The sequence below is a fragment of the Arvicanthis niloticus genome, chromosome 4 (genome assembly GCF_011762505.2).
Source record: "Arvicanthis niloticus isolate mArvNil1 chromosome 4, mArvNil1.pat.X, whole genome shotgun sequence".
Taxonomy (NCBI): domain Eukaryota; kingdom Metazoa; phylum Chordata; class Mammalia; order Rodentia; family Muridae; genus Arvicanthis; species Arvicanthis niloticus.
The window spans coordinates 15,370,219-15,385,014 of NC_047661.1; the positions used below are offsets into that span (position 1 = coordinate 15,370,219).

Genomic DNA, 14,796 nt, shown 5'->3' on the forward strand with positions numbered 1-14,796 from the left:
AAGACAGGATTGATTATCCAGCCCTAAATCTCAACAGCCCAAGGCTGCTTCTAGTGCATGTTGCTAACATGATTGTGATCTGATAAGCACATGCTGGAAGCGAACAAGCAATTGGCGTGTCGAGGCAAGAGCCCTCACGGTTCCCAGCTCCATAGCTGAAACTCTGCAGGAATATTTGTAATAAAATACTTTAGCTGTATTTAAAATGAGCTAATCTCCCCCATAAATTTTATTTATACCAAATCATGTTTTTTATTTTGTTCTAAGGTTTATAAAATATTTAAGCTCGGATCTTAAAAAGTTGGCAAATAGAATCTCAAATGTATTTAACATTTTGCACCTAGTAGGGTATTTTTTTGGAGTAAAACATAAAACTGGCCGCATGTTAATGTGTTTATTTTACTTTTGGATTAATAGCAAATACACAATGTTGGCGAGCAGACATAAAAATTCTGCTGTGTTCATGTGTCCTTAGCACTATTTGATATCCGCCCCACAGAGGCTGTGCTGAAAAGATAAAAGGGGAACAAGAGCTTCAGTCCCATGTCCTGAGCCACCTTTGTCCTTGTAAGGTTGATCTTGGAGCTTCTGGAGGTCCTCCAGCACAGATGTTAGCAGACGATGATGGACATGGGCCTCTCCACTTGCTTAAGTCTATGGACTGGAACAAAGCAGCATTTCCAGTTGATGAAAGGATCCACAGGTAATGTGCTGCCTCTTAAATAAAGCTTGTGGCTGTTAAACCAATAAACTGCGGCAATGAGAAAACTGTTGACAAAGTACAGCCAGGGGACGTTCATGTCGATGTATGCCGGGATCTGAACTCTGAGCGAGAGGATGAGGACCTGAAGTGCTACAAAGGGAAACCAGGTACCAAGAAAGCACACGATGAGCCTGGGCAAGAGCACTTCTCTGGAGCTCACAGTGTAACGGAAGTGGGGTGGGAAAGGAAAATAGAGGACGGCCTTCTTCTTATAGGATGTTATCCTCATAGCCTGTAACAAGGCAACAACTTCTTGCCATGAAATCAGAAAGGCCACAAATAAAACCATCAGCATAGACAGTGACAGCCAGTGACTCTGAGTGCTGACATAGGAGGGACACTGGTACACATTAGCCCTGTGTGTCTTTAGGCTTACTGAGATGGTCGGATCACCCAAAACGTAAGCAAGGACTGAGATCCAAGTTAAAATGACTGTCAAGAAATAAAGTAACTTTTGCCACCTAGATGGATGCTTGGTGGCTCTGGACAGATTATACCAGTAGTCTATACAAGCCAGTGAGCAGACTGGATAATGCAAGAAGCCATAAGCGAAGGAAGTGATTTGTGTGAGCAGACAGATGTGGTATTTAGTAAACCTAATACCTAGAACTACGAAGTCCCTGAAGTAGGTCAGAATGGAGATGTTTGCCAGCAGCAGGAGATCAACAAATGCAACTGAAAAGCAGAAATACTCCATAAAAGTCCAACAGGTGTCTTTCCTTTTCACTCTTAGGATGAGGATATTTAATAACACTTTCGCAAGTATGATCAAGAACAACAGACAGGAGGCATCGAGGGGCTGCTGAGACTGATGTGGTTGGTATTGAAAAGAGCAGTTCTTTGAAGAAAGAGCTGTCATATTTTTAGTTAAATTTCAAGACGACCTGATGATGCACAAAGTAAGAAACAGCTTCCCTTTGTTTTCTTTCCCTGTAAAAAGAAGAAAAACCTTGGCGTTACTACAGTGTCTCTCTACTTTAGAACTTCGCCTGTGTCTCCACTTGCACAAGTTCATGACTCTCAGGGGAATGAAGCATTCCTAGCTGGTAGATGGGTACATGGATAATATGATCTTCCTTCTTCTAACACTATGACTAAGAGAACGAGATCAAACATGGGATCAGTTTTTGAGCCCCAAACAGTCCAGAACTCTGACATCTCTACAGTGAAATATTACATAAAAGTGTAAATTCTATATTAACTATGGTTTTTAACAACTTATACAAGAGATATTTGTATTTACTTCAGCCAAAACAAATTAGAAGAAGCAGGCTAGATAGTGACGCTCAGGGCAGTTACCAATAGCTCCAGACAACCTTTTTTTTTTCATTCTTTTGACAAAATATTTTAAAGTTAGTTGAGAGATTTTTAATTACTGCTTCTGTCTCATTAGATGTTATGGATTGATTTCAATTTTAACTTTGATAGGGTGTATACATACAGATATTCATCCATTTCTTTTAGGTTTCCAATTAGGTGGAATACAGGTTTTGAAATTTAAAGGTGAAATTTAAGGGTTATGTTTAGGGGCCACTTTGAAAGCCATTTTCACATTTTTCTGCCTAGCATTCTCTGGAGCTCAAAAAATAAGAATAAAAAAACCCAATCAAACAAACAAAACAAAACCACAGCTGGGTTGAGAATAGTGGGAGCCCATTTGAAAAAGAAACAGCAAGATTGCTCTTTGGGATATGCTTGTTTAGATATGGTAACTGGAGAGAGAATCCAGGGAAGAACAGGACTGAGCATGGGTACCTGTGAACTAAATATGACAGCAAAGGAGAGAGCGCTGAAGCCTAGGCATCAAATGCACTGGCAAGTGAGAAAGAAGTCAGAGAGGAAGAAGTCAAGCAAGGCAGGAGATTCCAGAAACAGCCTTTCAAGAAAATAAGATTGGGTGGGTTAGTTAATTGCCTAGCATATGCAAACTGTTCCTGGGTTTGATCCCTGGCATCCCATCCCCTCAAAATGCCCCCCCCACACACACACACGCTAGCAAGAACAACCAATTTCTAGCAACAAATCTAAGGAATGTCAACAATCAGATGGGTTAAACTAGCACATGGTAGGCATGTTAAGATGTGCTCCATGAAGCCATTCAAAACACATTAAGAGGGCTGGGATGTAGCCCAGTGGTAGTGCATCTCCCTCATATGCTCACTGCTCTGGGTTTGATCCCTATACAAAACCAATATTTAAAAAGCTTGTTCAGATAGGAAGGTTTAGTTTCCTAGTGAAAAGCAATTTTTCTATGCTTGTTGGAATTTTTCACACATTAAAGTAATAATAAATTTTACAATATTTTATGTGAGTTGCAAGGTACAATGTTGTTCAACTTACAGGCATACTAATATGTGTATAGAATCCCAGCTCCCAGGAGTCACAGTAAAGTGGAGCTCTTGAGTTCAAGGCTCGCCTGGTCTACATAAAAGCCCTAGCGAGGACTCCAGAGATCTCATATTAATAACCTAACAGTATACTTGAAAGCTTTAGAAATACAAGGCTGGGTGGTGGTGGCGCATGCCTTTAATCCCAGCACTTGGGAGGCAGAGGCAGGCAGATTTCTGAGTTCGAGGCCAGCCTGGTCTACAGAGTGAGTTCCAGGACAGCCAGGGCTACACAGAGAAACCCTGTCTCCAAAAACAAACAAACAAAAAACAAACAAACAAAAAAAACAAGAACAAACAACACCCAAAAGGAGTAAACAGGAAGAAATAAACTCAGAGCAGGAATTAATGAAGTAGAAACAAAAAATATTACACAGAATTAATGAAAAGATAAGTTCTTTCAAAAAATTAACAGTACTGACAAACCTTTAGCCAAATTAACCAAAAGAGAGAAGATCCAAATTATATGAGATGTGTTGTCTATCACAACAGACACTGAGGAAATTCACAGAATCATAAGTACATGCTTTGGAAATCTATATTATACCAAGTTGAAAACCTAAAAGAAATGAATGACTTTCTGTATGTATATAACTTATCAAAGTTAAAATTGAAATAGATCTATAACATCTAATGAGATAGAAGCAGTAATTAAAAATCTCTCAACTGCTGGGCAGTGGTGGTGCACGCCTTTAATCCCAGCACTTGGAAGGCAGAAGCAGGTGGATTTCTGAGTTCAAGGCCAGCCTGGTCTACAGAGTGAGTTCCAGGACAGCCAGGGTTATACAGAGAGAAACCCTGTCTCACCCTGGCAAGTGAGAAAGAGGTCAGAGAGGAAGAAGTCAAGAAAGGCAGGAGATTCCAGAAAGATTTTTATGAGCCAGAGCCAGTGAATGATTTCAAGGAAACTGTTTTCTAGACACCATTGGACAGATGCACAAATTAGCTCATAGCTTGTGATGACACCGACAAGATCTGTACACTAAATCCCAGGACGGAGGAGGGAAGGTGGCCACTAAGGCTCAATTCTAGTTGAGGAGCTACCTTCACTTTATTGGTGACCGGAGAGGGAAAGTCCATTTTCCTTTGTGAAATGATACCTGATACACTACAGTAGTCCAAGGCAAGACTCATGCCCAGAACTAGTTGGCCCACACCAACTAATTCAAGGTTTTTTTTTTTTTTTAAATTTTTAATTAATAGCAGGAGGTGGGGAAGAGAAAGAGAGGAGGGAGGGAGGGAGGGAGGGAGGGAAAGAAGACACACATGTGAAGTTGTGTGGATAGGGAGATGGGGAGGGAAATGATCAAATGCACTGGATGTGATTCTCAAAGAAAAATGTTAGAACAGTAACAGTGATACATTATCAAATTCATGTGAAATTACATATTCATAAAATACTAAAATGGTAGACAAGAAAAATGATATGGTAGTTAGCACTAGTAGTGTTTCTGTAACTACTAGTTATCACTAGTAGTGTTTTGTAAACTACAAAGAAAAATGACAACTCAGTTGCCTGATGATCAAATAACTTAAAGTGATTAATGAGACCGAGGACAAAGAAGCCACTGTGAGGCGGCTGTCAGTCTGTCCGATGTAGATCATTCCTCCTCAGGGTCATCAGGCTGTTGTGCCATCAGCCTATTAAGGTATATACTTTATTTATATGAAGGTTAAAAATTGTGATAAAATACAGCATTTTACAGCTCTAGGTATAAAAGAAACAAAAGGAGCAAGCATTCCCTCACCCAAGGTCTCTTCTTCCTATGCTCACTTGAGTTTAACTTGACTCTCTCTGAAAAAGTTCCATTCAGGATCTGGTATACAAGGACAAAGAAATGTAGCTGCCACCTGACTGTCAGCACACGCCTGATGGGTGGTGGTCTGGATAAGGAAGCCTGCATGGAAGGACAGATCGCACAAAGCCCTCCTTGGACCAAGAGACAAACTGGCACTTAAACATGCCAACGTTGGTTAAAATGGAGGTGAGGGAGGAAAATCCTGAGGGGTCATGTTTATAAAACTCCTGGGTCAGGGACTGGCTCAGTGGTAAGGATCACATACTGTTGAAGATTGTTTCCCGGCACTGTGCTGGATGGCTTACAGTAGGAAGCCTATGCCTCTGGTTCCTACAGGCTGCTATAGTCGTGTGTACAAACACACGACTAAAAAGAAATCATAAAACTCCAGGGCTGATGAGATGGTTCAGTAGGTAAAGGTGTCTGCTGACACGTGATGACCCGAGGTGAACCCACAAATCTGTATGGTAGAAAGAGAAAACTGACTTTCAGGATGTCCTCTGACCTCCAGACATAGGATATGTCCCCTCCCAAAACAAATGTTTTTTTTTTTTTTAAATCCAGCTTTAAAAGTATGCATCTGGAGTAAAAGAAGCAAGAGAATGCCGTGCTTTGTCTTCCATGATTCCATTGCTTACATCGCTTATCCAGGATGAAATTAGCAAAGCTAAGAAGCAGCCCTGAAGGTGTGCCCCCCCCCCCCCATCCCAGTTCCATTTGGCTCCTCCCTCACGTGGGGAAGCAGCAGGAAGGCCAGAAAGAGCTGGCTAATGTCTGGAGGACCTGGTGCTTCCCAGGGGTTCGGAAAGGTAAAGAAAGGATTGGTTCTCACAGAACTGCTTGGAAGGGGAATGGAAGGAGAGCCGAAGCAGAGTATGTGGACGAACCATACAACTGAAAGAAAATTCAGACCCAGGGAAGATAGGCAACTGGAGGCCGGAAGAGCAGTTAAAGGGGCTGGGCAAGGGGGCACTCTACAGTGCTTCTGAGCGTGGCTGCAGAAATCAGGGCTTTCTAAGACGGGGCCTTTCTTAGAGGATTTTATATATGTAGGCCCTTCTCCCACAATCTAGTACAAATATTTAAAATTCCAATATATTCTCCTTTAAATAGGCTCCCAGACGAGGTGAAATCATCTTACAATCTACCTGTCCAGAATTTCCCTTGAAGTGTCCACAGGGATTCACATGTGTACAGAATAATGTCCTTTGCTGGATCCATGTGCCTCAAGTGTAACTTAGAGAGCACACCGTGAAAGGCCTTTCCAGACCACGATTGCTTTGAGATCTGGCCCAACATGGGAGCATGGGCAGATCCCTTCTGTGCTTTCCTATCTATATATATCTTCTTGTTTTCAGATAGGGCCTCACCATGTAGCCCTGGACGTCCCAGAACTCACTCTATAGACCAGCCTAGCACAGAACTCAGAGATGCACCTGCCCCTGCCTCCTGAGTGCTGGGATTAAAGGTGTGCACACCACACCCAGCCTTCTTACAGCTTGTTACACTTAGTCTCTCTTGACGAGCTTCTTTTCATTTTATGGCCTTCAGTGGCATCATTGTCAGGTCCTCGAGTGTCACTTCACTATATACCAAAATGAGTGTGTGAGCTCTGTGACAGGAAGCAATGGTTACTATGATTAAGACCCATTTCGTAAACAGCATCTATGCATCCCTGCAGAGAGAACAAGCCTTTGGGACCAGAGCCAGCCCAACTGCTTACCATCTCAGTCTCTCTGAGAAGCACTGAGGAGGGCTGTTCTTATGATAGTCCACCAGAGAACGCTGAGAGTTGGGCACAATTAACACAGCATCTGTTTAAAGAACTCTTGTAGTATATTGCAGTTTTCCCAGTGTCTAAACCTGTAGTTCATAGTTTAAGGATCTCCTAATACTTATATGCTAAATAATATTTTAAGTTAAAAAAAATCACTACATTTTCCCAAACAGAACAAATTGAGCAAGTTTCCACTGTTTCACAGGTGCTTTAGTGTCTAGCTTAACATCAGATACCTAAATTCTTCTCTGCATTTGCTCTGCCTAGATATCACACCTACCACATGGCTTCTGGCAAACTCTGTCCGTTCATAAGACTTGGAGAGTAAAACGGGTAAGTTCAGGCACAGGAAACGAGTCAGTATGCCGTCTGTCTGTGTGAGCCTGCTGCAGGGAAGAGCCTGTGAAGAGCACTGGAGCTTCTTCAATTCTAATGCTAATTTGTGTCCCCCAAAATAGTTTGTAGGAGCTGGTCTGCACAGAGTTTCTGGGAACCTGCCCCAAGATGGTTCTGATTGGTAATAAAGATGCCAGCAGCCAGTAGCTGGGGAAGGGGGGCGGGGGGAAGGCAGGATTTAGGGTTTCTGGATGTCAGACTTCAAGGTAGATCTTAGCAGCATGGAGGGTAGACAGTTGTCCAGCTATTGTGCTGCTTAAAGCATATTAAATATAAAGGCTGTGTGTGCTGTGTGCTTCATTTGGGAACGTAAACCATTGAGGTGGGAAGCAACCCCACACCAGAGTTGATTCAATAATACTACAGAACATTATACTGGGCCTTGTCAAGATTGCACATACCTAAGTCCTAAGATCAATTCTAAACATATAGCACATAATTATGACCCAAATCACAAGTGGAAATGAAGGGGCCCTGTCTATACACGAAAGAGCCTTTAAACACAGGTACAATCCAAATGTGAGAAATCCTGTCACTGCTATTACTTGTGGAGACTGCCATTAGCTGTTGGTTAAGACAACTATTCTTCCAAAACATAGATGCAAACCCTTTTAAGATGAAGTTCTTGCATGATAGACAAATAGTGGTTTGAAAATTGTTATAAATGATTAGGTACAAAACTGAAATACACACAATGAAAATTACCCACTTTATTTAGTCCTCCAATAGCCCATATTACCTGTTAATAACCCCCAGACCATTTCCTCAGATTACCCTATACCTACACACCTACACGCATGTACACACGTTTATATACACACACACACGTATGTATGTATGTATGTATGTATGTATGTAGTACAATTCCCCAGTGTTCTGTGTCCTTTGAAATGTTTTAACCTCACATGTTGTTTACTTCACAGCAGAAAAGCTGTAGAAGAAACTAACTATGGAAAGCAGCAACAGAAATCTAAGGAAACTGGTTAAAATTATTTGGTTTTAATTTTGGGATTCTGGAACCTTTTAGGTTTTCTTCTGACTCGAATATATTTATTCATATAGAAAACCAATATCTCAATTCAGTGATAGGGATTTTAAACTCCAAGAAATGAGAGTGACTTAGACCTAAAAGGGGTTGGAGGAAGGACATAATAAAGAGCAGAACGAGAAACCGCAACAGAGCTGAGCTCAGTGACTCACACGTGACACTCGGGAGGTGGAGCCAGGGCACTGTGACTCACACATGACACTCAGGAGGTGGAGCCAGGGCACTGTGACTCACACGTGACACTCCGGGAGGTGGAGCCAGGGCACTGTGACTCACACGTGACACTCTGGAGGTGGAGCCAGGGCACTGTGACTCACACGTGACACTCGGGAGGTGGAGCCAGGGCACTGTGACTCACACGTGACACTCAGGAGGTGGAGCCAGGGCACATCTGATGCTCAGGAGGTGGAGCCAGTAAGACTGTACAGCATGGGTTGCAGGAAACAGACAAACCAAACCAAACAGAGCAATTAGTAAGGCAAACTGGCTGTTTTGGTTGGAGGGTGGCAGTAGCAATGAAAAACTGAACAATGTAAGGAAGACGGTATTAAGTATTAGCAAAGACAGGACCGTACTGACGAGTCTATAACCGGTAAAATGTAATTAAGGGTTATTTGGAACTATTTTTCCAATAATTTAAACATCTGTGATGAAATAGTTTATGGATACTAGCAAATTTCATTCACAAAACAATGTTAAATATCTCCACTAAAGAAATCGGCCTCTGGCTGGAAAGATGGCTCAGCAGGTAAGAGCAGTTGCTGCTCTTGCAGAGGACCTGGGTTTGTTTCCCAGCACCCACATAGTGGCTCATGAACTTCTGTAACTCTAGCTCCAAGGGACCCAATGCCCTCTTCCAGCCTCTGCACACACTAGGCACAACTGTGGTGCACATAAACAATACAAGCAAAAACATCCATACACATAGAAAGAAATTATAATTCTGACTGTTTCCACCAAACATTATGAATAAAGTACTGACCCAAAGGCCTGGGCGGGCAGAAGACACGTGAAGGTGGTAGGAACAGTCTGACGTGCGGAGGCTGTGCTGCCACCTGAGGCCATAGTGATATCCCAGCCTATGCTGCTGCTGAGGGCCATGTCTGGGACCATGGCCCTGCAGCAGCAGGGGTCTGTGTCAACGCTCCTGGCCCATGTTACCACCAAAGGCCACGTGGGACGTTTCTGGTCTCGGCTGCTGCCTGGGACCATCTTTAGGTCTGAAGGCTGCACAGAGCTGAGCTGGCCCCGCCCTTCACTGGGACAGTGCTGGAGACCTAACTCTGATGCAGGCTAGCTGACTCAGATGGTGTGTACGTAGGGAGATCTGGTCTGGATGCTGCAAGCAGGAGAGCTGGCTCTACTCCATGCCGGGGCAAAGCAAGAGACCTAGCTCTGGTATGCTGTCAAGCTGATGAACTCAGCTACCACCCAGGCCTTTGGGTGGGTCCACCCCAATATTTACATCTATGGTCTGCTGGAACACATGAAGGGGCTGGTCCTATAGATCCAAAGGTGTAAGGTCTCCATGACACAGGTGAACAAGAGGATAGCCAGGAGGAGTCCCTTTGAGGATCTAGTATTGATGGTGTAGCAGAAGCCAGAGACCTCAAACCAGACCAGCAACTCATTGCAATGAACATTTGCAAGTAAATCTGTTTGGGCAAAAGTGTATACTGTGTGACACACCTGGATACACCACAGCTTCAGTGAGATTTTAATTTTTTTTCCTTTGGGGGAGGTTGCAAGGGCACAGGGCTAATATGGAGAAATAGGGAGATGAGTGGAATTGAAGTATGATATAAAATTCACAAAGAATAAAGTACTAAACTTAGTACAGACCTTAGCTCATGTCACAAGACCAGAATTACCCTAACATCAAAACCAAAGGTAGTTTAAGGAAAGCATATCATAAACCAACATACTTTATAAATATGGGAGGAAAACCCTTTAAGAAAACATAAGCAATGGGGGTCCACAAACATACAAAAATCCTATTACAACCAGTGCAGACTTAGTTTAAAAAAACCTAGCAACTTACCATGTTAGCAGAGGGAAGAGGAAATCTCAAGATGAACTGAGCAAATGCAGAAAGTGTTTCACAAAACCAAACAAGATAAAAGCTTACAAGCAAGAGACTGAAACTTCCCTAACCAGACAAGCAAGATGTAAGACAGACATAACCTCATGCTTAGTGATCAAAGAGAAGCCATTTCCCCTAGATCAGGCTGGATGTCCACTCCCAGTGTTTCACTGGGGATCCTCACCCATGTGACAGGCAAGCAGAGGAAAGGAATATAGACTAAGTGAAAGTATCTTTACTCATGGGTAACACGACCGTGTTCAAAGGAAGCCAAAATAAAACAGACCAATTAACAGTTATATTTATATGTACTACAACAAAGTACTGGAAAGGAAATGAATCTACGATAGCAAGAAAAAAAGAGGAAAACCTAAGGGTACAATAGACAAAGCACATAAAAGCACAATATTCTGAAAAGCCAGTTACTATAGAAGAGAAATCCTGAATCAGTGAAAAGAGAAAGAGACTAAAAGACTAAAAAGCTAATCTTGTAGAAACTGACACACTGACTTATGGTTTATCTAGAAAGACATATGTCCTGGGAGAATGAAAATGATGACAGGAACGATTTTTCATAACATTTTATATAACCCGAATTGAGACTTGCTGTAAAGATATGGAAGTTAAAACAGCACGGTATTAGCATAAAGATATTCCCATATGTCAATGGTAAAGAAAAGAATTCAGAAATAGACCCAAAAAGTTGTGGTCAATTGATTTTCAGAGAAAGTGTGGGGTGATTCCATGAGCACAGTCTTTCCTGAAGACTAGTCTCCTCCACACAGGTGTGCACGCACACGCACAGAAAAAAATGAGGAAGCAAATCTTACTGTGACACTGGAGGACATACTAAAGAATCAAGCTGTTGATTCTTCTTACGTGGGGAAATCCTGCGAGAGGCCTATTTTTTTGCTACCTCTCCTGAACTACCTGCACCCCCTGGGGATAAAGCAGTAAGAGGCAGAGATGAGCAATGACAAAATAAAGCAATGATAAAATTGAAAAGTAACATCTTAAACCAAGACAAGCCACTGGTCATCATCTCTTCCAAAGGAGTGGGGAAGATCCCATCATTCCCACTACATAGACTTGCCGAGAAATTATAACCCAACAAAGCCTTTAAACTCAGCGATAGCTCACCATAAAATCAGGACAGGGAAGAAAACATCCCATGAGAAGCAGGAAAATCAAGACAAAGCCAGCTCATGGGACAGCTTGTTTCTTCAGTAAATTAAGACAACAGTATGAAAGATTAAAAGGCTTAAGATATGATGAATTTCAATGGGAGGGAGACTGGGAGAATCTTTTAAGAGCTGAGAGAGGGGAAACCATGACCAGACTCACAGAAAGGGGGCATTATGATACAGAAGTAGGTACATTATGTAGAATGCAGTAAAGCAAATGTTATGGTTCATTCTGGAATTACCTCCTATGAGCTTGCATTTTTCTGTGACTGCTTCCCCAGGCTGGGGTATTATTGGAGGAGATGGGGTTTGCTATGGAGCCTTATGAAGGGAGAGCTAGGTGGTCACTAGCAGGATACTAGAGGTGGGCCTTTATCATTATAGCTCACCCTCCAGCCATGCTGTGTCCTGATTGCCCTGAGATGTGAGACTTGACCATGTCTTTCTGCCTTCATGAATGCCACCTGGCCCTCCCTCCTGTGATGGACTGAGCATCTCTGAAGCGGAACCAAGTCTACCTTTCCTCCTGTAACTAGCTTCTGCCCGGTAACTGCTGACAGATTTAGTAACTCTCTCTGGTTTTCTTCTCAGTATCTGTTCTCAAAGTAAGAATAAATATATTTACATATGCTTTTAACACAGGTATCATAGCATGGTGCATACTGGATGCGTCAAGTTCAAGTCGGCTTTAACATACACTTATTTATATGCCCACATATAAGTGTGTTATATGTGGGCATGCATGTGCCATGTTGTGTGTGTAGATTAAATGTCACCTTCCGAGAGTTGGTTTTCTCTTTCTGTCATGTGTGTCCTAGCAGTTGAACTCAGGTGGCCACTGAGTCATTTTGCTGGCCCTCAGGCTCTGTAGACCAAGGTGGCCTTGAACTCAGAGATCTGTCTACCTCTTCCAAGTACTGAGATTAAAGGCATGTGCCACCACTGCCTGGCTCTGAATATTTTGTTTCACATTCTTTCCCTCACTGAGCTTTCAAAATGCCTGTTTTCAAGTTCAAATATTATTCTTAAATTTAAAACAAATTGAATTAAAATACAATTACATCATTTCTTCCTTTCCCCTTTCAACCCCTATGTTCCTGCTTATTTCCGCTCAAATTCATGGTCTCTTTTTCTTTATTATTGTTACACATGAAGACAATGCATAAACATATAAATATAACCTGCTGAGTCCATCTAATGTTGGCTGTATATTTACCATTTCAGACCTGTCCACTTGGTATGGGATAACCCGTTAGGGGGCTCATGCCTGGGGAAGATTACCATAGTCCTTATTTACCTGTGGTTCTTTGTCTAGGGGTGGGGCTACAGGAGATTGTTCAATGGATGTTAGAGTGTCTCGCGTTCTCATTGTTCGAGTCTTGTTTCAGCAGCTGTATTGCTGAGGTGACCTGGGTGTGGCTTCCCTGTCACTTCTAGAAGACACACTCTCACAGCAGACTTCCTGAGTCTCAGGCTCTCACAGTCTTTCTACCCGTCTCCGATTTTGTTTCCTGAGCCTTAGGTGCAGGACTTGTAGATGTTATCAGTTGGGGCTGGGCACCCCATGGTTAGTTGTTTTCTTCATTTTGACCAACTGTAGTTTTCAGTGATGGTCTCTGATTTCTACAAAGAGGAGTTTTGTTTTTTTTGTTTTTTGTTTTTTTGTTTTGTTTTGTTTTGTTTTGTTTCACAAGGAGTATGGTGGTTTGAATGAGAATGGCCCTCATAGGCTCACAGATTTGAATGTTTGGTCATCAGGGAATGGCACTATCTGAAAGGATTAAGAGGTGTGGCCCTGTTGGAGGGAGTGGGTCAATGTGAGTGGGCTTCAAGGTTTCAAAAGCCCAAATCAGGCCCAGCCTGTCTCTTTCTCTCTTTGGAGAAAAAGACTGGGATGTAAACTCTTACCTGCTGCTCCTGCACCAAGCAAGCCTGCCTACCACCACACTCCCTGCCATGATGGTCATGGACTCCACCTCTGAAACTAAGCCTCAGTTAAATGTAAATGTTTTCTAAGAGCGGTCATAGTGGTCACGTGGGCATGGTGTCTCTTCACCGCAATAAGCACTGACCGCGACAAGGAGTGAGAGCTATACGAATCAGGCTGGATCATCAGCCTGGATGGGAATGCGGTGTGCCAGCTTGCTGCTCCTGGAATACGGAATGTGGGGAGATGGGATAAGGTCATAAATTCAGATAGTTTTTCTTCTGCTTTATCTATATTGTTTGTTGAGGCTACCAACTGTATTTTTTAAATTTAATTTACCTTGTTTCTTTAACCCCAGATTGCTGTCTGGTTCTTTTTCAAAATACTTCTCTATGGAATTTCTTACTCATAGTATTAAAGAGAATATTGTTTGCTTTAATTTCATCTCTCTGTATTTTATTGGATCTCACTTTTAAAAATATAATCATCCCTTTATCTTTCAAATGCTTCTTTGTAAATTGGTATAATAAAAGAATGGGTTTCACTTGGAGACCTTGGTCCTTTATTGGTTCATAGTTACCCCTGGAATAGCTTCTTCTGCCCCTTTCCACTGGTTCCTTCCTCTGCCCAGAAATAATCATTCCATTTCTCTACCAGGCATTTACCCCTTTAGTTTATTTGGAACTTACTGCCATAGTTAGGATTTTCTTTGAGAGGCATCAGTCTTTATATTCCTACACATTTGATGGCTCAGATAGCTCTATCATTTTGATGAAGTAATTTTCTTACTAGGCAGCTTTCTCGTGAAGATGTGTCTTGAAGTACTGGTGCAATGCTGGTTTTCATTCTAGATGGCCGCCACAGAATGGTATCCTGTATTGTCTTTGGTTATGATTAATGACTCTATGCACAGTGAGTAGAGCGTGTGCTGTACTGAAGTAGAAACCCACCGAGTCTTCTGTGAGCAGAGCAGGTATGGCACAGTGATGAGGACGAGGCACTTGTATTGTGGCAGGAACTTCAAGAGTCTTCACTGAGCCTACATGCATGTGGCTGTCATGGTCCTAGCAGCCAGACTTTCTCAAAGGGAAATCACCCTGATCTCTTGATTCAAGAAGGTGACACTGTTCTCTGTGTCACTGTGCCTGTCCCTACAATTCGGGGCATGGTGAATGTCTGTGGAGTGAGGACTGTGTCTCCCACACCAGCTTCTCAAGCTGGCTTTAGGAACAGTGTCCTGAGGGCAGGCGTGGCAGTTAACAGGATGTGTGAACTCCTTTTCTGAAAGGAGGTGATACTTACAGATTCCAGGTTTCTAATGTCAGTGAGCTGCAAACATGAACATTATGAAAACTTCCAGGATCAAAAATTACCAGCACACACATTGGCAGTGTGCTGGGCCTGTCACCCTTACAGGGAGGCTTGTCCTCTC

The 14,796-nt window shown here is 42.5% G+C and overlaps 1 protein-coding gene and 1 long non-coding RNA gene across 6 annotated transcripts in view; one reads left to right on the top strand and one right to left on the bottom strand.

The window, feature by feature from the left end:
* Positions 1–380: 380 nt before the first annotated feature.
* The window catches only part of Gpr160 (G protein-coupled receptor 160), a 34,019-nt gene continuing 19,603 nt past the window's right edge, over positions 381–14,796 (bottom strand). For 4 of the 5 annotated variants that reach the window (XM_034500268.2, XM_076932218.1, XM_076932220.1 and 1 more), the window contains one exon: positions 381–1,693. In XM_034500268.2, coding sequence (XP_034356159.1) covers positions 612–1,622 — 1,011 coding nt within the window. In that variant the 5' untranslated portion in view covers positions 1,623–1,693 and the 3' untranslated portion in view covers positions 381–611. Of the gene's footprint in view, positions 1,694–8,322; positions 8,591–14,796 lie in introns of all 5 variants that reach the window. The other variant, XM_076932221.1, reaches the window with a different exon arrangement.
* On the top strand, positions 1,504–13,817 carry LOC143441953 (uncharacterized). Its single transcript, XR_013109755.1, has 5 exons — positions 1,504–1,579; positions 4,955–5,135; positions 5,514–5,635; positions 6,994–7,059; positions 11,822–13,817. It is a non-coding gene; the product is annotated as an uncharacterized LOC143441953 (long non-coding RNA).